At 40.4% G+C, this 27,897-nt stretch overlaps 1 protein-coding gene across 2 annotated transcripts in view; it reads left to right on the top strand.

The window, feature by feature from the left end:
- The first annotated feature begins 4,710 nt into the window (after nucleotides 1-4,710).
- The window catches only part of NETO1 (neuropilin and tolloid like 1), a 108,362-nt gene continuing 85,175 nt past the window's right edge, over nucleotides 4,711-27,897 (top strand). For both annotated transcript variants that reach the window (XM_044426495.1, XM_044426498.1), the window contains exons 1-4: nucleotides 4,711-4,738; nucleotides 11,271-11,324; nucleotides 13,362-13,499; nucleotides 21,593-21,841. In XM_044426495.1, coding sequence (XP_044282430.1) covers nucleotides 4,711-4,738; nucleotides 11,271-11,324; nucleotides 13,362-13,499; nucleotides 21,593-21,841 — 469 coding nt within the window. The remainder of the gene's footprint in view (nucleotides 4,739-11,270; nucleotides 11,325-13,361; nucleotides 13,500-21,592; nucleotides 21,842-27,897) is intronic.

Here is a 27,897-nt window from a genome sequence, read left to right as displayed (position 1 = left end):
TGCCACTATTGCTTTCAAAACCCTTATAAGTTGCTAGGCATTTTATACTCTCTCAGTAAGATGAATTATCATAAAAACCTTCACATATTATGTTTCTGCCACTATGGGAATAGTCTGAGTCTGTGAGATTGTGTTCAACTATTGAAGGCATCTATATTGTTTTTACTGCTGTTTTAATTTTGTATTTCCTGGCTGATTTAATTATATTTTAATTTTTGAATATTTCTATTACTATTTTGACTGTACATATTTAAAGATATAAACCACCAAGTGGAATATAAATATGATTATAATTTATTTTATTTTATTTTATTTTTGCTGCTGGAGCATGTTATATACTATATTAATTCTGGCCTTCCTTTGGGTCGAGTTACAAGGTTTTCTTCTTAAGTACAGCTACAGCCAAATCTTTAGCTTCTCTTCTACCAGATATGGCTATTTATATAGATTATATAGATCCCTTGTATCTTATATAGTATCTTTTATAGATGCCTTACCTATCTATCTCTGCAGTTATGCAGACTGCCTCATAGCACTTTAAAAAAACCTTATCCTGCCTAAAGTTTTCTTCACACTCATCATGCCCCCTACCTTTTAAATGGTTCTAAATGTGAAAAGTGCCTTGTTGTTTTGGGATCAGTCCCCCAGTTTATGGTATACCAGTATTTGTATATGTAGGTAAACATAATGGGCATAACCCATGAAAAGTTGCATATTTTTAGAATCCCAATCAAAATTATTTAATTTATTTTTCAGATGTGAAATAGGTGTATCCTGTGTGTGTTGGCAGGTCTTCATGCAAATCAGGTACCTTCCTCACCAGTGAATAAAACAATGCCTTCATCATTGTTGCCATTTCAAAGATGGAAAACCAAGGAAGGCCATCAGGTAGCCCTCCAGATTGAGCACCAAAGATGCTACACCACACTCTGGCCCTCTTTCACTCTTTTGGCTCATGAGATGGCTCACCATGCACAGACAGCTACGAACTGGGTACCAGGGCTCAGCTGCTCCATCCATTCTTCCCTTCTCTAACATAGAGCATCCATCTGGCAAGAAGGAGAGGAGACTAGATTCTTGCTGTTAAAAGAGGCGACACAGCACATTTCCATGTAGAACAGCCTATTCAGCTGTTTTCCTTCTACTTCTTTTTCAACTGTAATCTTTTGTAAGCAAACCATAACTTGAAACTTAGCCATACAGTTGCCTGCATTGCCCTGCAGGGGATATTTTCAATCTCTCCCTTTTCCTCCCTGCTTCACATCATAAGGTGGACCTTTCGGATCATCTGCTTTATTCCGGTTGCCCGTGTGTTGGTTGTGGTAGAAAGGCAGGGAGAGAAGCAGTAAGCTGCATAAAACTGTATGAAGAAAGTTGATCTTTGTGGGGGTCAGTCAGCTGTCACTCACATGTACCCTGGATGCATCGAGAGATGGGATAAAGGGAGATTAGGAAGGAAATTGCTGGCTTCATTTAACTGATAGTAGAAAGGTTAATACAGAAAACCACAGATGGCAAAGTGAGGAAGCTCATTGCCCCCCTCCCCTAAATTTGTGCAGGGTGGAAAGAAGCATCTTGTGAAAGGAGTTCTTTGCTGCAGAGCCTAGAAGCCTCCATTCAGGCATGAAGGAAGGGGAAAGGATTACACCTGCTGAGATGACTTTATACTCGTACCTGCAAATTTATTGCTGGCATCATGGATTAAATCTATGGCTGGTCAGTGTGTTTTCCAGTTATGGACAGTGTCCCTGGCACTTGGAACCATGGTGAAACCAGAACCGGATCTTTGATAAAAGTCTAGGCTGGTGTGAGCACTTCTCAGCTCTCCGTTGTGTATCCAGCTGTCAACAAAACCCACCAGCCTGTTGAAGTGAAATCCGATTTAGGATGTTAATTTCACTTGCAAATAAGCCCTGTGAGCCTAGTCGGACACATCCAAGCCTAAGCATGCATGGGATTTGGTCTGGGCATGGCTGCAATCCTAACATGCATAGCGATCAGAAACTTTCAAAGAAACCTCCTTAGGATCCGGATAGCAAGCTACATTGGCTCAAATCCCAGGATCATTAACTGGGTTGCAGATCCGGCTGTTTGTGGCTAAAAACAAACACACACAACGCCTGAGATGTGAGGGGCATACCGACGTCTTAGCAATAGAGCAAGAAACCTGGAAAAAAGGGCAGGGCGTTGGATATTGCAACCGATGGTCTTATTCCTTGAACCCGGTTTAATCAAAACAGCTCTTTCTGTTTCTTGGGGACACTACGAACATCTTGGAGCCCTGGCGGGTGCAAGTCGTTTTCCTTGTGTCTTCCTGCGCCCCAAAGACGCCCATTCCTTTTCCTCAGGAATGTCGCGCACCTAAGAAAGCCACTCTTTAGGAAGCATCAGAAAATTAGCAGCACCGTTTAAAGTCAAGACATAACCTGTTTGTTCTTATCGTTGAGCATTTGAAAACAAAAGCAGTCCTTAGGATTTGGGCCACCTACATCCTCTGGCACCCCAAGCCCGCTTCTTAAAGCAGCCCAGTTTTGGGAGGTAACCCAAGCGCGTTTACTCAAGAGTAACTCCCTCCTTGAAACGCCTGAGACTCGCTACTTCCGAATCAACGCAAATAAGCTGCAAGGCAGGGCTGTCCGCGGCTCTTTGGAGAAAGAAGCGGCTCCGGGAGAGGAAAGCAAGAGTGGAAAGGCTAATTTGCTGGGTGTTGTTGTTTTGGTCCGATTCTCCGCCCCAGCCCTCACCCTCAGCCCTGCTCTCAGTAGATTTTCATTCCAGACTGGAGGAGCGGGGGAAGGCCGGGTGGGCTCCTGGATCTTGTGCTCAGGACCTCTTCCTCTTCTGGGAACCCACAGACTACTCTTTCCCTCTCTGCAATTCAGCTCTGGAAGCAGCAGGTGTTGAAAAGGCGCCGCAGCAGCAGCAGAGGAGGGTGTTTGTGGATCCCTCCACCCACCCATACATCCTGCCTCTTCTCTATCAAAGGATGCTTTCCAAGCGCATCTTTCTCCTCCCCACTCCCCACTCCCCACACACCTCCCCTCCGTCTCCCTCTCGTCGCCCCCTCCCTGTGTCTTGCTCCTGAGTGGATGCGTTTGCCAGTTGCAGAGCGAGAGAGAAAGAGAGGGAGAGGGAGAGGGGAAGCAGCAGTGGCGGCTGCAGGCTGGGAAATCCCTGTGCGTGAAAGAAGCTGGTACTGCGGACTTTGCCCTTGGCAGCTGCGAGAGGAGCTGCTGGCGAGCCAGCCGCAGAAAAGAGAGTTGGGACCGGCTGCGGGAAATCCGACCGCTTCTTTCCACTTCCCCCGCCACACACTCGGGCTCGATTACACCCCCGCCCAGCAGCCGCGGTCTCCGTCTCCTCACCATCGATCTTCCCCTTTCTCCAGAGCTCCTTCTTTGGGATGCTGTCCTGGTGGAAAGGAGGAAGGGACTTGAACCGGGAAGAAGACAGGTGGGAGGGCGAGAGACCGTTTCTCGCCTGCCTCTGGATTGATGCGAAAGGGCAAGCCGGCTCTCGGCGGCCCCAGGATTAACAGCTAAACTTTTATTGCAGCTTCCCCCTCGCCCCCATCCGCTTCCAGGCGCTTGGAAATGGAGGGACTGCAGCTCGCGCGAAGAAGACTCCAGGTATAAAAGGAACAGTTTGGAGAAGGAGCAGAAGGTGTGTGTGCCTTGTGGGGGTGGAAGTGGTGAAGAACCCATTTGGGGCTTTGGGGCATCGTCTGCAAGGAACAAGACGCCCCCACCCCCAAGTAAATAAAAATAAAATCCACGGGCTTCTAGTGTGTACCCCCGCCCCGATCGAGAGAGAAATTTCTAGGCTGGACACCTTCTTATTCCAGGCTGAAGATTTTTCTCTCCCTGCGCGGTTTCTTCTGTCCCCCACCCGAAGAGCTGAGCCTGAGACGATGCGCTGGGCGTCCTCCACTCCAGCTTGATGCTCGGCCTCCAAGAGGGCAAGATGTGCTCGGTCGATTTGAAAGGATTTCTCCGCTAATCAGGATCGCACGGCGCACCAACATGACTAAATCTCCCATTGGGTAAATCCCTCCCCCCCCCCCAACTCCGCAACTCCCTCTTCCCTCTTTTTGGTGCCCCCCATCCCATCTCACCCCACCTCCCGCGCCAGAAAAGCGAGGCCAGGGAACTGATGACGGACCCGTTAATCCTTCCTTCGATGCATCAAAGGAACCCCAAGGGCCGGGAAAGGTTGCCCTCGAAATTCTCCAGGAAAGATTTGGGTCTGGTTTTAGTCCTGTACGAAACTGGCGATTAGAGGGGAAGCTGGCGAGGAGGAGAGACGAGTCCCGCTCCCCTCTTTCTGGTCCCCGGCGAGGAGTCCCTGCTGCCGCTGCTGGTGGACTGCGAGCTCCTGGAGTGGAGCTGGTGCGTCGAGGGCTCTGGCGCTCCCCCCTCCCGCTTGCCCTTTTCTGCGGGTTATGCAGAATCCCCGCGCCTGCCGCCGCCGCTAGGACCCGATGCTGGTTGCTCCGGAGCCGGCGAGGGAGATGGGGGGCTGACAATCGCCAGGCGACGGCGAGAGGGAAGCAGAAGGCGAGAGGAGGGGGGTGCTGATAGACTTGGCTCCGGTGTGCGCCACGCGTGGGTTTCAGGCTGCTCTGCTCTCCATCCACTTCCCGCCGCTGGAAGCCCTCCCGTCTCTAAATGGAATTAGTGGAGATCGAAGCCCCTTGTGTAAGGAACAGACATGATCCATGGGCGCAGCTTGTTTCACAGTGAGTATATCTTGCCCGCTCCCTACTCTCGGCTCCAACCGTGCCCGGTGCCGCCACTTACGTTCCCCACCACTTCCTCTTCTTCGGCAGGGGATTGTTGCAAACTAATAGGGAAACAGATGCGGAAAGCTTAATGGCGTAGGTGTAAATCTCCCCCTCCCCACCCACTCAGATAGACCTCCTCCATCGCACACGCAGTCAGGAAACTAACTGCTGTGGACATCTTAGTCTTCCACCAGGAGTAGATGTAACTCTTGGCTTCGGGTTGCCGAGGACTGAATTGAGGAAGTCCCAGTTCGAGAGCGAATAGCTTTCAAAGTCATGCGTTAAAGAAAGCTGGGCGGGGGAGGGAGAAGTGACCTGCAAAACTCTCTTTACTTTTTTTTTTAAACCCTGTAGTTGAGCTGTAGAGGTTTTAGGCCACTGACAGCAGCACTAGCATCAATTGGACTTAACCAGGAAATTGTGCTGGAGCAGGGATTAGACCCTACCACTCCGGCTGTTGTCCTCAGTGAAATGAATCTCAGTGAAATCAGTGGAACTTGCTGATTCAGAAGCGCTGTAACTCTGCCTCCGTACTTCATACTTTTCTAACTCTTCAGTTCCTTTTCTTTGCATGGAAGAAATCTGTCCAGAGTTAAGTCGAATGGTTGAATTTTAAGTAAACTGAAGGACACACATCCATCCTTGCTGCCATTTCTACAACATCAGTATCAATCCAGAGTATAAACTCATTGATTACTGTCATTATGTGGCATTAGTGCCAGTGCTGGTGAATTTCAACAGTCATCGTTATTACCATAACCACGAAAAGAAATCCAGTGGTTTGATTTTAAGGTTGTGTCATTGATACTCCCAACTTCAACAGAATGCATTCCTTGGGCTTCTTTCCATTTTCAAACAATTTTTTAAAAGTTCTGGAAAATAATCTTTTACTACTGCATATGCTTTCTGTTAATCCATTAAGTAAAAGTTAGAAGTAAGCCATTCGTTTTAAGCAAAGGAATGAATGGTATCCAATGCTAGAATACATTCATTGAAGTGAATGGAATTTAAAGCTAAGTGACATTGGAAGGGGCCCAAGTGCCTCAATTAATTGCACATGTATATCCAATTTCATAACAGTTACAAGAGAAGCTGTGTGGAATTAGAGGGCACAGCACTGAGACTTGAATTTACTTGGATTTAAGTGAATTTAAGGCAGTGTGAACATAAACTCAAAAAGTATGCTAAATTGGCATTCATATTTGTTTTCTTTATTGATCATACCAAATATTTTGGAGCTTCAGTGATGCCCTAGCAGCTTGTCTTCTGTTTGCCTTGTTCTTGCCTTACATGGATGAAATGAATTGATATACTGAACAGGGAGGCATCTGGACTGAAACTGTAAAACAACAGCTGTAAAATTTAATCTTCTTGTATATTGGGGAATAGGAAGGGAAAATGGAGATAGAGTTTGTTGGTCTGCCTCTTTTAATGATCAATGGTCTTTTGTGAGGATAACAGTGGGCTGTTTCTCCCTCATTCTCACATCACTTACTTTGATGGAGACCATAGAAAGTAATCAGATGAAAGGAAGATAGATTTTGCATTAGTAGATTTATAATCACATGTGTAGAATTCATTTATGAAGTTATGCATATCCAGAGCCAAATCATTAGTGTCCATAAGCTTAGCAGCTTATGGGGATGCACACATTTTACTGAGCTTTTAAATATGTAAATAGATTGATAATGTCCAGCTTCATTTGATTAGACACAACTAAACTTCTTCTATTCGATTCAATGGGATGTGGTTCTACTCTTTATCTTGTGAGTAATCACAATAGCTTTTTGACCTATGCAGGTCACTATTATGTCCATTTTTCAGATGTAGAATGAAATAACTGAGTGAGATCACCTAATGCTATAGTTTTCAACAGATGACTTCCATAACCTACTGAGGCTGCAATTCTATGAGCATTTCCTTGGAGTAAATGCTATTTGGCTCATTACTTAGTTCTGAGTAAACCTGATTACCATAGCACTGTATCCTTGTGACAGTAAGCATAGTGAACTGGAAGCAAAATCTACTAACTAGTACTAACTTGCTGCCTAGTATGTGCCATGTCATTAAACTCGGAACCCAATTTTTGGTCGTTTTTGTGGAAGCAAGATTCAATAAAGTGAACATGGGATTCATTTCTAACCACCATTAGGCCTGATTTATCAGTTCCATGTGCAATCTTCATGTGGAGGGCATCAAGCTGGGCAAGGCTGTTTTAGTGATATCAAACATTTTGAACACAGTTGGAAATCAATATTTGTGGCTTCCTTCATTAGTATTTATTGGTTTTTTGTGATTGTAAAATATATTCAGTAACCTTTCGCATAAATATTCTATGCTGACCACCACTGGATACCACTGGATACTTTGCAATTATTACATGTCAGGCATCCTGGAGTAAATATTTGTGACTATTGGAACAAGAAAGCACAATAACAGCAACACATCCAGATTGCATTCCTCATCTTCCCACCCCTGCTCCTGGGCTTGCTAAATGGTTACATAAATTTTAAGATTGCCCCTTCATTTCTAAAATGTAATGAGTCAGTTCATGTAACATGGGCTTTCCAAAAGGTGTTTCAAGCTTTCCAGGTGAACTGATAGGGAAAAGATAGGTTGGGATTATAAACCAGCTAAAAGCAGAATTTTCCCAATTTCTTGATAAAAATAGTCTTAAATAAGACTCATGGCTTAAGAATGCTGACCAGTGGTCTTTCCAGTTAATCCGTTCAGTTCACATTCTTCTATTTAAAACACTAAAGCACAAAATAAAGTAAAAACAACCTTAAAATAAATGGACTGGAAAAATGCAGTCCCTTATTTATTTATTTGATTTCTAGACCGCCCAACAGCTGAAGCTTAGCTAGGCCACTGCAGTTTGGAGTGACTTTGAGGCACTTATTTGATGGTGTCTATTATATTCCTTTCAACACTGTAGCCGTTCAGACTGAAGTCTCAAGGCATAGTCTGAAATTGTTGGGGGTTTTTGTGTGTGATTGACAAGTTATTTTTCTTTTATTATATTATAATAAACTCTGGGCCAATTAACTCAGGGCCGAAGTCACCAAGTGAGCTTTATGAGTGATTAGGAGTTTGAATTAATTTCTGTCTTGTAATTCAACACTCTAGCTAGTGTTATTGGTTGGTTCTCCAGTGTGGTTTCTCCATTTCTTGTCTTGTGACTATTTTAGCTCTGGGTGAGATTCCCTGCCATATGCTAAGCACTTTCCAGCCCAATTCATCCAAACGTGTGTGTATGTACGTGTCTGTGAATATGTGTAGGTGGGTGGGTAGGGAAGGATTTCAGTTATACTACCCTTTGGAACAAGGCTATATACTGATTAATAATATAAGAACATAAGGAATGTTGTGCTGGATCAGACCAAAAGTCCTCCAGTCCAGCACTCCATTTGCATGGTGGCAAACCAGCTATATGGAGGATCCCACAAGTAGGATGGGTACATAACCCTCTGCCTGTCCAAGCTCCCCGGGAAGTGTTATATGCAGGCATATTGTCTCTGCTAATGGATGTAGCACATAGCCAGCAAGGCTAATAGTCACTGATAGCTTCCTTCTCCAATTCCCTTTTAAAGCATCCAAATAGGTGCCGGTGGCAAGAAATGTCATAGTTTAACATAGTCACAACTATGACTATGTTGGGTCAAGATGTACTTCCTTTTACCTGTCCTAAACCTCCCACTAGTCTTCATTAGATAGTGTGAAGGAACTAGAAACATGGTGTTTCTCCACACCATGTATAATTTTAACATATCTCCTTACCTGCCTTTATTTTTCTGTAGCAGCTCCTCGTAGTGGAGTTACTTGAGCCCCTTGATCATGTCTATTGTCCTTTTTTTTTTTTGCAGCTCAATAGTGTACTTTTTCAGGTAATGCAACCAGAACTGTACACAATATTCTAAGTGAGGTCACAGCAAAGATTTGTCATAAGAGGAGTACAATCTTGGCGGTTCTAATGTATGCCTAACATGGAGTTTACCTTTTTCACAGCATTTGCACACTGGGCTGACATTTTCATTGAGCTGCCCATCACCATCCAAGATGCCTCTCTTGCTAGTTCAGTTTCCATCATCCTGTACCTGAACCTGGATTTTTTTGCTCCAACATGCATTACTTTATACTTGTGAACACTGAATTGCATTTACCATTTTGATGGGAGAGATCCTAGGAGAGATTTTGATAGGAGAGATCTTCTACCAGCTAGGAGAGATCCCTTTGCAGAACTCACAAGCCCTTTTGGTTTTAACCACCCTGAATAGTTTGGGGCCATCAACACACTTGGTCACTTGGTCACACTTACTCGTAAATCGAGATCATTGAAAAATCACAGTGCTACCTTTATAAGATCTGGTATAACACAGGGGTAGTTAATTTTCAGGGTTCATAGAACCACATTGTCCCCAAACTCATACCCCACCCAACCAAAATTGCCAGAGAAATCTACCTTGGGTTCCAGTGTGTTCCTGGGGAAATTGAAATTTAGGGCTTGGTTCCTAAGATAAATTAGCTTAAGGAAATTCACAGAAGGAATGTTTCACTTTTTGCCCTCTTCATAGCAACCCCATATCATTCAGAGGATGCCATGAAGTTCTGAAGAGGTTTTTGGAGGTAGTAGATGGCTGCAGGGAGAAGAAAGAAATGGGAACATTTCCATTTATGAATCTCTTGGAACTCTCTCAAGCTCTAAAGAGTGCTATGACCCACATAAAGGGTTCTAGCAGCACTGAGCTTCTGGTAGCATTGTTTCGCCTAGGTTGTCTAAATGTCTAACCTTGATTTAACCTAAGGGCATCTAGGATTATTTCTAGTTACCAAGAAATGAGAATTCTCAGGCTAAAGTAACCTGAGTATTTTAAGTCAGTTGATTTTTTTCTCATTTATCTATATATCTATAGTTTTGATGTAGTAGAATCTATGTGGCCTGCTAGATAGTAGCTTTGCTAAATTCACTCACAGAATGACCTTGAAGAAATAATACTCTCTCAGCCCCTGTTTCCTAGATGTGAAGAAGAAAAATAACTGCTTCTCAGAGTCACCAGCCTGGAGTATCATACAAATTGCAGGGAACTGTGCTAAATACCCTATATGAATGACTAATTTTAAAACTCTCAGATTGCAGTGGACACTGATTCCTGCAGATTGAACCTATATATTATTGTATGTCATATGATCACACCTTCAGGATCTATTTTTGTATGCAGTATATAATATGCACTGTTAAATGGGTAACTTCATCTCACACATGTTTCAAAGCTACAAAATCACGGAAAGCTTACCAAATCCAGTCTATTGCAATAGTCCATCTTTGAAAAGGATAAGAATGCAGAGAACCATGCAATATTTATGTAGGAAACAAACATGGCAAGTTACTATTTACAAAGTTCTTATGCAAATGAAATTCAGTAAATGTGTTCTTAAGTACCAATGACTATATGGATGTAACACCAAGAGACACTGCAGTGTATAGAAAGGATGGTAATTCACTCACTCCTTATTAGTTCCCCATTATCTCAAAGTGTTTTCTTTGCTGAGTCAGCTCCCAACTTCAAAATGCTCTGCCAAGCTCCAAACTTGCTAAATTAAGTTTCTGCTAGAGAAGTGCTTGGAGGACTGAACTGTAAACCAGTTCGGTCATATTCGTGCATGTTTCAGTTGTAGGAATAAATAACTGATCTAAAAAATTTAGCTATTGAGGAGTATAAAAATGAAAGAAGACAAAGATGAAGCAACAACAGCAGTAGCATAGTCCGCAAATAATCTCTTGACTTGGTTGTTAATGTACAAGTTAAGCTAGCAGTAGTTCTCCAAGCAACACAACATAATTTCTGGAACTGTCCTGTTACCAAAACAGATGAAGACAAAGCACATTAACAGAACAATAGTGCTAAATCCATGCTTACATACAGGTGCCACCAAAGCAATTTTATGAATTTGCAAGAGCATGAAAGTTTTGAACTAGATCAGATATGATAAAGTAGTCAACGAACACAATAATGACATCCTTCTGCCAAGCTGAATGTCTACCCTAAATGACAGCAATTGTGATTATTATTCAGCATGTATACAACTATATTAAGTACTACATAACCAGGAAGTCTACAAAGTAGCACCCACTTTAACCAAGGAAAACTGCCAATAGGATCTTATGTGTGTCTACTCAGAAATCTCATTCATGTCTATTCAGTGAAATGGGATCTACTCAGAGGTAAGTGGATAAGATTGAGTCTAAATTTGTTGTTATCAGTACATGGCCTCTACCATGAGGATGTAGCCACTTTGTTCAGGTCTACAATACTTTTATGTGAAATTGATACATAGGAAGTAAATCACAAACATTAAGAGATCAGATAGTCAAGTGCAATCACAAAAAACACGTTTCTTTCTTGTCATTTGGTGGGGGAATGCTGTAGCTGTTTTGATTGTTGTTATTATCCCATTATTGCAACTAATATACTTTTTTCGCCCCCAGTTGTAGCAAGTTTAATCATCCTACATTGGGCTGGGGCAACAAAAAAAGGTGCAGGTATGTGGTTTTTTGATTTTTTTTTAATGGAGAATATTTCCATTATCTGGATTTCCATTATTTTAAAAGTATTTAAGGATTAAAATGGGCTTGCATTTTTTAATTTAACAGGCAACTCAGTGTACCCTTTGTGAGCTAAAGATTCTTTAAAATTTCATAATAGGCTATGGAATATCATATTTAAAGCAGATAGCTTAAATGCATAACTCAAGCATTAGTAAATGAGATTCCTGAATATAAGGAGAAGCTCCATGGTGATTCGAGTCTTGCATGTTGTTATTCGGATCAGGAGAGGTAAGGTTACAGAAGGAATAAGACCATCATCTCAGTAAAAAGTGGGCCAGTAGCCAAATAACACTTCAACAAAGTAAGCCTCTGATACTCATGTTCATGAATCAAGAGCTAGAACAGACAGAGTTAATCTAGTACAATCTCCAGCAACAAGATGGTACAAATGATATTTGGAATTCATGTTTCCTGACATGAAAATATGAATCTGAATGGATTGTGATAATCTTTACCTCAACATGAGATGACTATGTTCCGAAGAGCCCTTCACCAGCTCAGAACACAAACAGAATTTCTGCAGCTGCACAAAAAGTAATAAAGGAGTACTTCAGACCAATATAATAAATAATACATCAATCTATTTTACTCCAATCTTTAAACCAGCCTAATGAAGTATAGCCAGCATTTAGAATAAAAGAGGGTAACTGTAAGTTTGCAGGATCCACTTTATTTTTATCTACCTCCATGAGATCCACCACCGAGAGCAAGGACATAAACAAAACCCCAAGAAAGTGGACACTTTTTTTCAGAATTTTGTTTTGAGTTCCAACTAAAGCTCACACACCATCCTTTTACACAGTGATCAATTCCTGTTGTACCACCTGGCTTTCTTGCCTGATGTAGGAGGTAAAATGGCTTTCTGTTGTCATTATTTTTAAGTCTTTAGGAGTTGGAAGTGGTTGCAGATCTACTGCAAATCAGCCAGAGACTTTCACAGCTGGTATTTGTGTGTGTGTAAGGGGTGAACATAACATGAGAATTTTTTCTTGAGTTCTCTGAAAATAATTGCAGTTGGTGACCCATTCCTTAATTGAGCTGAAATGAAATTCATTCATCACTGCAATTGTGCACCCACCCACCCGTCCACCCACACCTACCTACACACACATCACCCCCACCAGTATGGTTTTAAAAGCTTTTCTAAATAGAAATGCATTTTTCTATGGCTCTAAAGCAGGGATGGAGAACATGTTGCCACCCAGATGTTGTTGAAGAAACTCAATTTGTCCATGATAATTGGTGATGCTGGCTGAGCTGATGGGAGTTGGAGTCCCAGAACATCTGGAGGGCTGCATGTTTGTCATCCTTGACCTATAGGAAAGGTGAGGGAGAAGTAAGATAGCATTATTATTTCTAGAGAATGAAAGTTAGGACACAATACAGTGGGGTTGCTTGTAAGCCTCTAACCAAGGAGGTGTGCAGAGGTGAATGACGTCTCTGTGCTTTTCCTGCTCTGCAATTAAGCTAGCTAGTCAGTTTTGGCCATTTAATTGCAATGCTTCATAAGGGGAGGGAAGGAGAGTGAGTGCTGCCAGGTTTATTGCATCTTGGCAGCACCAGTGACCTCATCTTCTCATCCCACAGAATGCTTCCTAATCTTGCACCTCAGGGAATCAGCCAGCACAGTCCTTTCTGCACTAGGTCCAAGCAGAGAGAGGGAGTCCAAGCTTGGACCCCCATATCCAAGGTTAGAACTCTTTTCTGACCTTGGTTCTGGGAATTCAAAAATCCTATGGCTCTCTAAGTGCCTTCTAGAGGATCATAGGATAGCTCTGCCACCTCAGAGGCTTTGGTTCTGCAGTATTCCCTCTGTCACATATCTGTGGTCTGGATGTCAAACCACAGTCACTTGGTCCATCTGCCATGAAGAGAAAACTGCCACAGGCTGAAGAATGAAGAAGAACATCATATGGCCTCAGCTAAACAAGTAAAAGCACTAATGTCATTTTAATGTTCTACTTATTTCAGAAAAGCAAACCACTTCAGAAGGACAAAAGACAGTGCAGTGTGGAACGTGGACAAAATACCCAGAAGGAGGGATCTTCACTTCTCCCAATTACCCCAACAAATATCCTCCTGACAGAGAGTGTGTCTACATTATAGAAGGTGCTTATTTAATACACCCTTTCTTTTTAAAACAGTTCTTCATAATTAATGTATAATTCCTACCTTTGGCAATGATAATGAAATTTAGCAATTTCCCAGTCTTCTGATAGTTTTGGCAAAAATAAAAGGAATGTTTCATAGAATAGTAGAGATAGCAGGGTCCAAGAAAGAAATCAGGTCCAAGTTCCTGCTGTTGCAGGTCATCAATTTACACCAGTCAAAAAATGAGATTAAATTAGTCTGACAGGATTTATTTAAATCCATGTTGGCTTTCATTAATCACTGCATTTTCTTCAAGGTGCTTGCAGATGGATTTTTTTTTATAATTTGTTCCAGAATTTTCCCAGGGATTGATATCAGACTAACTGGTCTATAATTCCTTGGTTAGTATTTTTCCCATTTTTGAAGATAGGGACAGTGTTAGTCTTTCTCCATTTGTCTGGCACTTCTGTTTTCCAGGATTTATCAAAGATAATAGCCAGTAGTTCTGAGAGTTCCTCTGCTAGCACTTTTGTGACTCTAGGATGGGATTCACTGGGCATGGGAGATTTGAACATGTTTATTCCATCTAGGTATTCTTGAGTATTTGCCATCAATCTTGGGTCGCCATCTCTCACTTTCAGTTTGTACTTCCTCTTGGTTGTAGATTTTCTTGTGGGAGAAGACTGAGGTAAAGTAGGAACTGAGCACTTCACCATTCCCTATTGTCTGTTATCACTTTGCCAACCACTTTAAGTTGCTGGAAACCTTTCTCTTTCACATGTCTTTTGTTCTGGATGTATCTGAAGGCTTTCTTGTTCTCAGCATTCTTTGCTAGTCTCAATTCATTTCCTGCTTTAGCTTTCCTGATGCCATCCCTGGAATTCCTTGCTATTTGTTTATAGTCTTTCTTTGTGGCCCAGCCCTGCTTCCACCTCTTGTACATCATGCTCTTTTTTATTTTCGGTTGTCACTTAACTTTTTGAGGAGCCATGTGGACTTCCTCTGCTGTCTTCTACACTTTTTCCTTGTTGGAATTGTTTGTAGTTGTGCTTAGAGATTCTTCTTTTTCAAGATTTTTCATCCCTCTTGGACTCCTTTTCACTTAAGACTGAGTTGCCATGGCACCTCAATTATCCTTGTTCTGAGTTCTTTAAAATTGGTTTTCTTTAAGTCTGGGTTCATGTTTGGCTGTAGTTAACCTTTGTCTCCTTTATAATTGAAAATTCAAGTATCACATGGTCACTTAGCCCCAGGGTTCCCATGACTGTTATATTGTCTACTATCATCGCTCTTAACATTAAAGTCAAGGATAGTTGCTCCTCTCATTCATTCCTCTACCTTCTGCTTGAGGAAGTTGTCAGCAACTAATATCAGGAATCTCTTCAAGGGGCCATGTTTGGCAGAAATTGTCTACCAGCATCTATCAGGGAAATTGAAGTCCTCCACAATGACTACAACATTCTTTGTGGAAATGCGGGCGAGTTGTTTTTTGAAGGTTGCATCCTTGTTCTCTTTTGGTCTCTTTTTGATAGACATCAATAACTTTCTTAGTTTTTGCTCCCTTTAAATTAAGCAAGATGGTTTCAATTGGGCTGCTAAGTTTCTCGTCTTGCATTTCTGTGCCGATATACATGTCTCTTACAGATAGTACAACCCTACCTCTGTTTTTCTATTTTTCTTTCTATTTTTCTTGAACAGGTTGTATCCACATGTAAAGTTCTAATCATGTGAGTCATCCCACCAAATTTCAGTTATTCCTATAAGATCATAATTGCCTTCATATACTATGAGCATAAGTTGATGTTGTTTGTTTCCCACTCTCTGGGCATTGGTGTATAGACGTTGAAGTTCATTCCTGTTGTGCCCTGGGTTTCTTGTTACATTTTTTGGGAGACTACTGTTAGGTCCTGCTTGAGTTTTTGTCTCTGTTGAAGTACATAAGTCTTTGTCAGGTAATGATATGCCATGCTGGATGTCTCCCTCCCCTACATATTTCAATTTAAAGCCATCTTGATGAAATTTTCCATGTAGTGACCAAACACATGCTTTCTGTTCTTTCTGAGGTACAGCCCATCATTTGCCAGTAGTCCATCTTCCAGGTTTCTCTTGATACAACAAAATCTTACTTTCATTTTTTTAAAAAACAAGATTAATCTGTGAAGGCTTACAAATATGTTCTGGGTGGGACACAGTTTTCACCTTGCTAGACCTCACCTATTTCCTCATCTCCCAGCAATGCTATGGTACACTGCAGTATTTCAAGAGTGAAGAAAAAACATCAGAGCTGCTGGCCATGTCTCTGTGCAGCTCTCTTTCTCTGCCTGAAGGTAGAACAAAGAGAGCTCTGGAAGCTGCCACATCAGAGCACTCCATTTACACAGAGATAAGCAATGCTGTGAGTCTAACAGTTTTCCGTCTGTCCTTTCTCCATCCTCCCTCTTTTGGCTCAAGAAAGTAAGGGCAGAATGGAAAGATGACAGACTGAGCATAGCTGCTGTCCTAGTTTCATTACTACTCAGGGAAACAAGCCACCACACTATGACCTGTAGTAAGTTTTCCTCTCTCTCTTTTCATGCCTTTATCTTTCATTGGACCAGCTACTCAAGAGTGGCAGATAAAGAACATGCATAGCTTGAGTCCAAATGCTTGCTTGGCCAGTTGAAGTCCCCACCCACCTCTTATCCTTCCCAATATGGACCTGACTGGTTATTCTGTTAAACACATACTTATGAAGGAACTAGAGAAATCTTAGAAGACAGAAGCATGGTTACATCCTGAAAACACAGAGTATTCTTAATGACCATGGGTTCAAGCTTCTGTCAGCCATAACTTTATGTAGGCTGAATAAACAGCTGACAATGGGCATGGAACTTGCCCTAAACAAGTGGCTCTGGATGATCTTGTGACCAAGGTGCTTGTTTGGAAGCACTGTTTTCTATATGTGTTTTCCAAAATATTCCATAACAATGGAACTATGTTACCAGAAATTACCTTTGGTCTGTGTTACACTGGTAAATGTTTCATTTCTAAACTATATTTGGGGAGGGTATTGACCATTAAACACATTCTCTCTTCATTTCCTTAATGGGGCAATGAAGTTCCTAGGCTTATTTGTCAAGAGTTCAAGTGGATAGATAACGTAGAGGAAACACTTTCCATAGTCTATGGAAATAATGCTTTTGCTAACAACTTCTGAACAATCAGCAGATGTTCAGGAAAAGTTGAAATATATACTTTCAAATCTGTCTGTTGTTTGAAGACACAGGAAAGGTTTTGCTGTTGTGTTTAGCGATGCCATGATGAGCCACAGCACGTACTGGGCATGATTTGAATATGCAGCCTCTGATCAGGTTGACATTCTGTGTCAGCCTTTGTTTAATCTCCAGTGTTTCACAAAACCCTCACTGGCTGGGTGGAGACATTGCAGCACTTCTCTGACCAGGGACTGCATATTCAATATGGCAGCTGGAATGTGCAACATGCTACAGCAGGAATTAACCCTTGATAGGTGTCATGCTAACTATCATCAGTGAATGACTGAAACAAATGGTTTAGAATATGGTTATGCTTGGCATAGTTTTACACACTATTTGACAGCAGACACACATTTGGCACCGGAGACACAAACAGAAAGAAGTAACCATTTGGCAATTGTACTGACACTTCTGGGCACATCTTCGTATTTTAAAAATGTAATATGTATCAGAAATATGAGGTTTTGCCACTCAACATATTATGCATATGTTTGTTAGTTCTTTCATGGAAACATCCCCTGTTTGTTAGCATAAACATCAAATACCCTAAATTCTCTGAAACAGAGATGAATCCTGCATTTTCTTATAGAATGGATGAGATTGAAGTATTGTAAGTTCTGAAAAAAATTAGCAGCAGAAGCAGCAACTCTCTTGAAGATCATCTTCATTTTTGTAAAGCTAATGAAATTTTGCTATTCCAAAGTGCATCTGTATAATTATCTGCTTGAGTAATAATATCCACTAATTCCATTCACATTCCTCGTATTCATAATACATTCTTCAAAGCCAGCAGAGAATCTCCCTTTGAAAGAAAAATGACCCTCACTTCCCCCGTTCGATTGCTGAGCAACAGGAGATATCACGGATTATTCCAATCCATTAGTATGTTACCAGCTCGCACTTAGGAAGGAGAGATGTTTAGATCAATCTCTTATTTCCAGACATTCTGTTAAACTGAAACAGATTTTTTTTTTTTGCTGAGCTTCAGCTGTCAGCTACATGAAATTACAGGCTGGTAAGAATTAAAGCCTTAGTTGTGTAAGGGTGCTTCATTGCAACTGTTCCTCTGCTTCTGCTTAGAACCCAGAGCCTTTTTAAGCAGATGTAAAACCTCAAGATAGCACTTGTATAGGATAATTAGATAAAAAGATGACAAGACATGCAAGCATTAAGCAGTCTTTTCCATGTTATTAGGGAGCCTTTGAAGAAAGGTAATTAGAACCTAAATTAAAAAGATTGCTAAGAGTTCAAGTAGTAAAAAGCTCATCACAGGACAGCTGCACTCTACTGCCTCTGAATTTAGTAGCAACATTTTCATGGATGCCTGCCTATGCTATACACACACAGAGAAGTGTAGAACATAATAGGTCTTCTGCAACCCCGTCAAACAATTGCATGTGTATATAGATTGCCAAGAACATGATGGTTCTAACATCTGCAGATCTTATCTTCTGCCTTTATTTCCACAAAGGTGTGGAGGAAATCACAGTAAAGTATAATCAAACATTGCAAATGTAAATAGGCTACAGTGACCATTCATAATTATGAAATCTCCATAATAATTAACACATGTGGATTTAAAAGTGGCCTTGGACTGCATGCATAGTATTATGTACAAAAACATCAATTGCAAATTTGCAGGTGTTATCCCTACTTTGAGTAGTCCATAAAAATGAAAGGGACTTAAATTAATCAAAAAGGCTTCGGCAAATGGGGCGGCATAGAAGTTCTCTAAATAAATAAATAAATCAAAAATAACTTAAGTCCAATTCATAAGTAACTTAACACTGGATATCATTCATAGACTTCACAGTTGTATCCACTTTAATAGTTCTTGTGATTTTTAGATACTTCAATTTTGTTACATAAACTAAACTTTAAACTGATCTTTCAGGCATCTTTTCCATAAGTTACTATTCACTGTGCTGAGTTCTATTTTCCAAAAGAAAAGTGTCATAATCATTCATGCTTGTTTAAATTGAAAAGAAATGTTTTGCAGTTTATGTCCAGTATTTAACTACATTAGGAGTCACTGGTTTTTGTGTCTGTATTTGCATAGTTATTTTCAGTTGAACTATTTTAAGTCTGCAACTCAGTGAAGCTGAAGTACACAAATTTAAGATGAGTTGTCCCACTGACTGCAACAAAATTGGAACTCATTCAGCTGTTTTGCTGCTAGAATAGAATACTACATATTGATTGTGTATCTTAGCACAAGAGGCCACATTTTGGCGTAAGACAGCTCAAATAATTTTTGTGTAAAATCTATGCTATGTTAGAATTTTCTTCACATCAACATACTTCTGATCTTAAAATAAAACAAACATAGCAGAACAAAACTGTGTGTTATGGATCAGGCTGCATGTATATCAGAAGTGTGAAATACAATTCAACCATCAAATGAAGTTCTAGGAAGCATATAGCAAACAGTGCTAGAAAGAGTGACTCATAACTAATATAACTATGGAAGAAGAAGAAAAAAATTGCACTGCTGTCCTATTCATATCTACTCAGAAGTAAGTTTTATTGAGTTCAGTAGAACTTACTCCAAGGTAAGAGGATATTGGATTGCTGCCTCAATTTTCTGTTCTGATTTCAAGCACATTATGCAGCAGATTTCAAATAGTTTTATTCAATCAAATCTGATGATTCACACCAATTTGAGCCAAACATTATTTGGAGGAAAAAAACTGGAGAAAAAAAAAGCTACCATCACTTTTGTTGAAATAGATATCCTTTTTGGCAAGATATACAATATTATAGACAAGTATGATGAAGAAATAAGGTTTTCTAAAACTGGGAATGTAATTCTGTTTCTTGTTTTTAATTTGTCATGTAGCCCCATTCTCTGGCAAAGAACAGAGAAAACTTTAAAATAATCCATTGACCTAGTGCTTTGGTGTAGCTCAATTTGTTTTGATAAACTAAATGATGGGCCATAAATGAATGGATTGATAGTTTAAACATTTTCATAGGGTGAGAAATAGAACATGAGGAGTACATGAGTAGGTCATGAGAGTTAAATATACAATTCATAAATATCTATTTCCATTTTTAAAAGTGACTTACAGCAGCAGCCAAAATTATAAGAGGCTGAGGTCTGAGCAACCTGAAAAATTAAAGTGCAGTTTTTATGTAATTGATTGCAACTGGCAAGAGCACTCCTGGACAGAAGTTCTACTCAGAGGATTCATCTGGCAGGAAGAGAAGATAAAATTTTGGCTGAAGGGGAGAAGATATGGTTTTAGCCAATTTTCTTCTTTCCCTGCAGCCTCCAGTACCACCTACACACTGTTGCAGAGGTTTCCCCCAATCATTTAGGATAGATTTTTAGTAAAACATAACAACTGCAGAGTGAAGAGAATATCAACAAAAATAGCTTCCTCCACTATTCCACTAGAGTTTTACTGGATCAAAAGTCTTTAATGGACAAACTCTTTTAATGGAAAGAACAAACCCTTTCATTCATGGAAGGCATGAATTAGATCTCAGTCAATGTGTGAAATTCATTGCATCAATACATTTGCTGCATTCTTCATCATCAGTTAGAGACTGGCAAGAGATAGGCAAGAGTCTGAGATGATATAGAATATTCTCCAGCTGTGGACAGACAGTTCCAGAATTTGGACTAACAATGCAGTCTGTACTTTTTGATTTCTCTGCTCAAACTAGGAAATGCTGGGGTAGAGTACAGTGTGGATTAATTCTGCAAGTTTGCAGTAGATGTTTATGATAGGGCTTGACTATCCAACTCAAGAGATTATCAAGAAACTTTATTCCTGGTTTTCTTTAGTCACCACTTTCTTTAGTCGCCAAAGCTACACGTATGCTTGTGCTGCAGTTTACACATATTTAATTTCCTTTCTTCTTCTTTTCTTCTTTTCCTTTCTTTAATAATGTGCAAGGTACTTAGGTAAGAACAAGACTCATGCCTGAACTAACATTCAGTTCATTAGTTCACCTGTAATTGCAAAACCAAAAATCTGAGGTGGTCTTATGGTTGGGCTTTGTTTCTTTCAGTTAGATATGGTTCATTGTGGACTGAAATTCAAAATCTTCCATCATTTAGGAGGGCATAGACAGGAGGGCTGTGGAGGTGGCTGTGGAGGTGGCTGTGGAGGTGGCATGAGGCCATACAAACACACAGAGGCTTGGTTCTGACATACTGGCCATAGTGTTAGAAAAGACTAAGAGCGTTCTAAAGTCGAACTATTTCCCTTAAAAAAGAAACTAGGTGTGTGTGTGGGTGTGAATATAAGAAATAGTGCATAATAGGAAAATCAACAAATTGAGCTACACCAAAGCAAATTTATGTGAAATGCATTTTGTTCACTCCAGCTAGAGAAGACTCAGAACAAGGATGGGCAGCAAAATTCACTCAGGCTGTTTGTAACCTTCTGAAACTGAAGCCATTGTGTGCATGGCCAGAGTTTCACAGAAGCAAAATTCAGCATTGTGTTCTTCTCACCATACAAGACAGCCTTTTTGGTCTAAATAGTTGGCCTCAGAGCATGAGAAAAGGAGGCAGAAGTACCCCCTCCCCTCCCCTCCCCTCCCCATCTCCAAGGTCATGTTCGTGCCATCAGAGCCACAGCTGGTGCACTTCTTTTCTTTCTAGCTGTGAGAGTGGGTCAGGGGGACTGTGCTCTGTGTTGGAGTCCCAGTTCCAACTTCAGAGCAAGTTTCTAAGACTGGAGCAGGGACTCCAGATTATCCTGTAGCCATTGATAGCTGTGACTGTTAAACCAAAGCTGAATGTAACCAAATGTTATCTGGAATATATGAAAAATGGGAAAAACATTTGGAGCAAATATGTCAGACTGTAAAACTATCTAATAGTTTTGTTTTAATCTTCAGCTGCCCCAAGACAATGTATTGAGCTACATTTCGATGAAAAATATTCCATAGAGCCTTCTTGGGAGTGTAAATTTGATCATATCGAAGTACGGGATGGACCATTTGGCTTTTCCCCAATAATTGGTCGTTTCTGTGGACAACAAAACCCACCTAAAATAAAATCCAGTGGCAGATTTCTATGGATTAAATTTTTTGCTGATGGTGAACTTGAATCTTTGGGATTTTCTGCACAATACAATTTCACACCTGGTGAGTACAAACTATTGTTTTTAACGGAGAATTCTATGTTAGTTGAATGAAATCTGGTGATACTATAATGATAACAGCATACTTTTTATATTAATAAACCTTAACATAATGAGATATTGTGTTCCTTTACTCCCAGAAAATACCATCCCTTTCTCAGAATTTATCCGTGCTTTCTACATACACCTACATACACCTGTATGCTTCTACATACACCTATTGTGTTACTGCAATAGAATGTCAGTGGTTAAAGAAATTGTAATCATATTCCTTGAGAAGAGATGAATAGGTTGTAGAATGTAACCTTATATTTCGTTTAAGGAGCACTATTATCATACAGTAGCCAAGTTGTTTGCAATTTTCGCTGCATGTTGGCTCTCTCCAAAATTGCATATTCATTGTGTGCATCTAATACTTGTCGGTGAGAATAAAGTTGAACACAATCAGTTGAGGCGACTATGTGAATAGGTCATCAGAAGTCCATTAGAATTCACCTAATGCTTTCACGCTATCGATCTCTTACAGTGGAGCAAGTGCTCTGATGTATACCATAAGAAAAAGAATAAATATGTTATCCATTTGTTTTACAATGATTTCAACAGAATAAACCTTATATGTCGCCAATGAAAATTTTGCGGGCTCCTTTCCTCTTTATGCTGAACATAGACTTTATACAAGCAGAATTCAGTGAAATGATTTCCCCACTTATGTCTGGTAAAGCAAACCGGTCTGTTTTGCCAGAGGATTCTGATATCCAAAGAATAACATGCATTCATTTAAATACTTCTGTGAAAGATTTTCCTAATCTCAGTTGCTGTGGTCCAATTATGTCTTTTGTCAAATTGTCTGGTTTAATTTATGAGAGTAAAACGGAGATGAGCAGTCATGCTTCCAAGAAAGTATTTCTCCCTATCATTACAATATTAAAAAGAAATCTTTTAATTTGTGGCTGTAATCAGATTGCAGTGCAGTAATTTCTAAAGGATTTCATAGAGTTCAGTAGGGTTTCTGCATTTATGGATGAATGAGTGGCACCTATTATTTGTACTGAGGATTGATGCTTCTGATAATTTATGCTTGACTTGAAATTTCTTTATCCAGCAGTAAGTCCAAACCAATTATCTTGCTATTTATGTAAGTTGTATCCAAGTGTTAAATAGACCATTTTAAGAGAATGGCACTTAAGTTAATCATGACTAACTTAAATTCTATTTATTTTAGTGAATCAGTTTTTAGTAGGCTTGACACTGCCTACCACCCCATTATTTAGTGATTCTGAGCACAAGCCACTAGGAACTCCACTTCTTTTAGACATTCAGTTTCTGTATATTGCAATGGAACACTGTGTCATATTCGAGCCTCGTACCAACAGTTAGCAAGTGAAATCCCAGAATGTCAGTTGCCCCTGTGTGTTGCTACGATGGAGTTCCAAAACTGGGTTCATCTAAGAGTGTAATACTTCTTCTGGCAACATCCATCAAACAATGAGGTAGTTCTATTGTTTGTGAATATTCAGATGAATTCAGGATTAGGAGATGTAGAAGATGTACTGTCCAAGATTAGAAGCCTTCTTTGTAGTACATCTCATAACCCAAACACCTTTGAAATTGGATATAATTTGTAATATGGTTTATTTCCTCCACTATCCACCCATCTCCATCTTTTCAAGGGTAACACTTTTTTTCTTAGAAGAAACTAAAGACAAGGTGGTGCTGCACACAACTGTTTTTTCTCCCAGTGAGTGCTCTAACAGTCAGTGAAAAATATTCAAGTTTTGTATTTGGTAGTGGATATTCTGTTATCAACATTCTACAGGGAAAATATGGGGTGGGGTGGGGTGGAGTGGGGCAGGGAAGTGAGCAAATTCTAAGAGGACTCAAATTTGTACAGCACTTATCTGCCTGTGAGCTTTGGTTAGTCAATTTTAAGCAAACCTTTTTCTGATGCACGAGTCTTTCCTGTGTTAGAATCATGGGAAAGGCTTCAAGGCTTGCTTGTTATTATGTGTTGTCAAGTTGACTGTGACTTATAATGACTCTATGAATGAGTCCTCCAAAATGCCTTGTTCTTGACAGCCTTGCTTAGCTCCTGAAAACTCAAGGCTGTGGATTCCTTTATGGGATCAGTCCATCTTTCCCTCTTCTGCCTTTGACTTTCCCTAGTATTATCGCCTTCTTTAGTGAGTCTTGCCTTCCATGATATGCCAAAGTACAACAGCCTGAGTTTCGTCATTTTTGCTTCCAGGGCAAATGCTGACTTGATCTGATCTAGAACCCATTTGTTCATCTTTCTGTCAGTCCAGGGCATGCTCCTGTAAATGCAAAGCCCAACCTATGAGGAAAAACAGTGGGATAGAAATGGGAATGTGTGTAATAGCAGGTTGCCTCACAAAAGAAACCTGATGCAAGTCACATGCCTTAAGAAACAATGCAGCTGGTATAGCAGGCAGGAGGGATGTAAGTCTGGACATGGTAGAATTGTCTCTATTTCACACTTTGGGCTGCTTTTGATGGAAATACATCACCAGTTTTTCACTTGAATGTAGTAGTGAATTAAACTTCATACATTGTAGATGAGCTAAGGCTAGAGTTTTATAGGCAGCCAACCTACAGAGAAACTGAATTGGGGAACTTTCTTCTTTGCATTCAAGTAAAAAGAACCTTGATGAACATAGTATAAGCTTACAAGCAGCAAGATCATGGAAATAATATTATTTTCTAGGGAGTTGGTCACCATATTGATTAAGGCTAATAGTCAGAATATACATAACAATGTTTATGTGATTCTAGGAGCCAAAATCCAAAGAGTAGACTGTAGAATGGAAGAGAGCAGAAGGACAGACCCACCTATGGTAATACCCCAAAGCAACTCAAACAGCTACACTCTGGTCATGTGCTATCTGTCTTTGGTTCTATTTTCAATCCATGGCTCTCCAGTGGTGCTCCTACAGCTTTTGGTGGGGCCAATTTGCCCCACCTCCTGTCCTGAGTAAAGCACCACATGGCCAGGGTTTGTGCAAACATACAAGAGCAAGCCAATAGGAGGAAGGCAACACATGTGCTTGTATGAGGCAGTCATGAACCTTCTCACTTTTTAAAATGCAGTTCAGCTTCCTATCTACCCATTTCCATACTGATTCCCATATATCAGTGTGGGAACAGTTGGGTACTGAGTAAGATTTGTAGGATTTTATCTCACAGGTGGCCACAAGGAACCATTTTTCACCTACTTCTCACTGTAAATGAAATAAAGATCAGGTAGTATAAACTTGGGTAATCAGCTGCCTATTATTCATGTAGTAGATTCATTTTTTTAAATGTGTTGTACTGTTGCAAACTTTGGGGCTTGCATGAGCATCCTGATACATCTCCCTTGTTCCTCAGTGGCTCTTGAGGCTCACGTTAAAAGGAGTGGCATTCCATAGTCACAGTATTATGTGCTTGAATTGCAAATCTGAAAGAGTTGTCTGATTTTGACTTGGCTTATACTCTGGTTCACACTGGGCTGGCACTCCAATTTGGGTGGTGGACTGGTATATGCAATAGCTCGATGCACAAGACACTGCACTTGAATGAGATGTTCTACTCAGAGGCTTGTATGCATGGTGGTCCAATTCACCTCCTTCTTGTGTAAGAAAGAATATATCATCTGCATATGGAGCTTACATCTTGCACGCAAGGTTGTGTGTATGATACAGTATAAGGAAGGAAGGGATATGCCATTCCTTTACTTTGAAACTGGAATGACAGCAGAATAAATTTGTGAACTGTCCCATGGGCTGGTAAATATCTCAAAGAAATGGATTAATTCCTTCTGCATTCTATAAAAGCCAGACAGACCAGTATGACCATGATATATATTGTGTATTGATTTTGATCTGAACTTAGCTTGACGTTAGACACTTCTTGGTTCATTTGAAGTATTAGATTTAATAATATTGTTGGACTATTTTAAAAGCAGTGTCTACACCAGGAAACTGGGCCACTGGTGAGGCTGTTGTTTCAACAAGTTTCTCCTCAGTAGTGCAGCTTTCTTTTGTCTCTGCAAACAGATGGTTTGAGGGCATCTGTTGCTCAGAGCCATTTTCTGCAGTGAGTCAATTTGGTAGTGCAGCAGACAGAGATCCAGACAGAGTGAGGCTGTGCTTTAAGCTGATCACTCTTATTCATCTGAAATAATCAGGATTCTTTTTATCTTAGTTTCTCCCTCTTGGAATCTGCAAGTCTGTGGCCTCAGATGGCACATTATTATTCTCAATTCTATCAGTTGGTGGAAACCATCTGTGTTGTATTTGGCTTCATTGATGTGAATGTCAGAAATGCAGTATAGTCAACTGTACTGTTTGTCATTATAAACAAAAAGAATGCGTGTGACACAGCAGCAGTGGCATAGGAAGCATTGTTCCTGATGTCGTACAAACAGAAGCAAACAAGTATTCTGCCAAGGACTTTGCCAAGAAATTGGGCAAATGAGTGATTTTGAGAGCCCCAAACTATGCCACTGAAACTATATTATTGGCTTTAACACAGTTTTGTGGTGCTTTTGCATCAAGTAAAGATAATTTGTGATGTTGTGATAATGTGCACAAATGCACTTCATCAAGATGACAAAAGTGGCAGATAGTATTGTTATCATGATTATCATTACAAAATTAGTATTATGCTAATTACTTCCACTTTTACCCCACTTTCATGCCAGAAGGCAGAGAAGCCAAAGTGCATGGGGCCATCTCTGGGCCTTCATCATGCATATCCTAACACCTCTGTGTTACGAAGAGGAAGGTCATGTTGTCACTACTTCATTGTTGGATAAAATCCTTGTTTTCTGGCCTTGAATGACTAAAACAAGGGCAGTGATGCTATGCATGCACTGAGTGCATTCTGGAATCTATTCTGGATTCTGCAATTTAATGTGTCATTTTGAGAAAACAAACTAATGATTCTGCTCTTTTTGTAATTTAGTTATTTATATCCCAGGAATTCAAGGCAGCTTACATAATTCTCCTCCTCTAATCTTATAATCACTACAACAACCCTGTGAGGTAGGTTGGGCAAAGGGTCTGTGACTGGCCCAAAGTCACCCAGTGTGCTCTGGGTCTGAGCAGGAACTAGAACTCAGATCTCCTAAGTCCAAATTCTGCACCCTTAAACACTATACCACTCAAGTTTTGCAATTGAGCCTTTTGGTTAATGATGATGATTCTCTAAATAATGAAAGTAGTACTCCAATAGGACATCTGAAGTTAAATATTTGCTCTTTTAATAATATCCAAGATGTTTATGAACTCAGTAAATTTGCATTGCATCTCTGGGTATGAGCATCGCTACTTTGAAGGTGAGCCATGCACAAATATAGCTTGCATTTGTCCATGTAGCTGGAGGGAGAAGCTTATGTCACTGCCACAACGCCCGGTGCCTGACAAATGCAGCACACTTCCTTTTTGTCAGTTTATCTTCCATCCTCCTCCCCATCTCTCTGAATGTGCTGCACAAAAATTGGCTTTAGCATTATTCTGGCTTAAGGTCAAAAGCTACAGGGTGCTGCATGATGGGCCATCACTGTAGTGTATCAAGGGCAACTGGTAACTATTCATATTGCAGAGCACTTGACATCCGCTATTCAGTTGCTGAAACTGTGATTGATTCCTAGCACTTACAAAATGCCACAAATTGTAAAGCGGTGCTGGAATCCTTGTGCTCATTCCTAGGTGTCCCTGGACAAAGTCTTGTGGAATAGGATTAGGAACTTTTAATTCATGTGCACATACCTATACCTTTATCTATACTTTTACAAGCCTTTGCTTCTCTTACTGCAATATTCCAACATGATTTGTATGTTATGTTCGTCACTGATTTTTTAAAGATTTAGATCATTTTTCTATTTGCATTTGAAATCTCATTATATTCTGTGGCTCAGATATTAATTAGTATGTACCCTTGTGAGTACCACAACTACTAGATTCCCTTTGACTCATGCTTTCTTGAAATCCTTGCTAAACTTCCATTTGAAAAACTGGGGTTCAGCTTTCAAGTGAAGAAAGGAGAATGGACTTGACTATT

This window comes from Varanus komodoensis, unplaced genomic scaffold (assembly GCF_004798865.1).
Source record: "Varanus komodoensis strain SLA01 unplaced genomic scaffold, ASM479886v1 scaffold17, whole genome shotgun sequence".
Classification (NCBI taxonomy): domain Eukaryota; kingdom Metazoa; phylum Chordata; class Lepidosauria; order Squamata; family Varanidae; genus Varanus; species Varanus komodoensis.
This window is presented reverse-complemented; position numbering and strand designations above follow the sequence as displayed.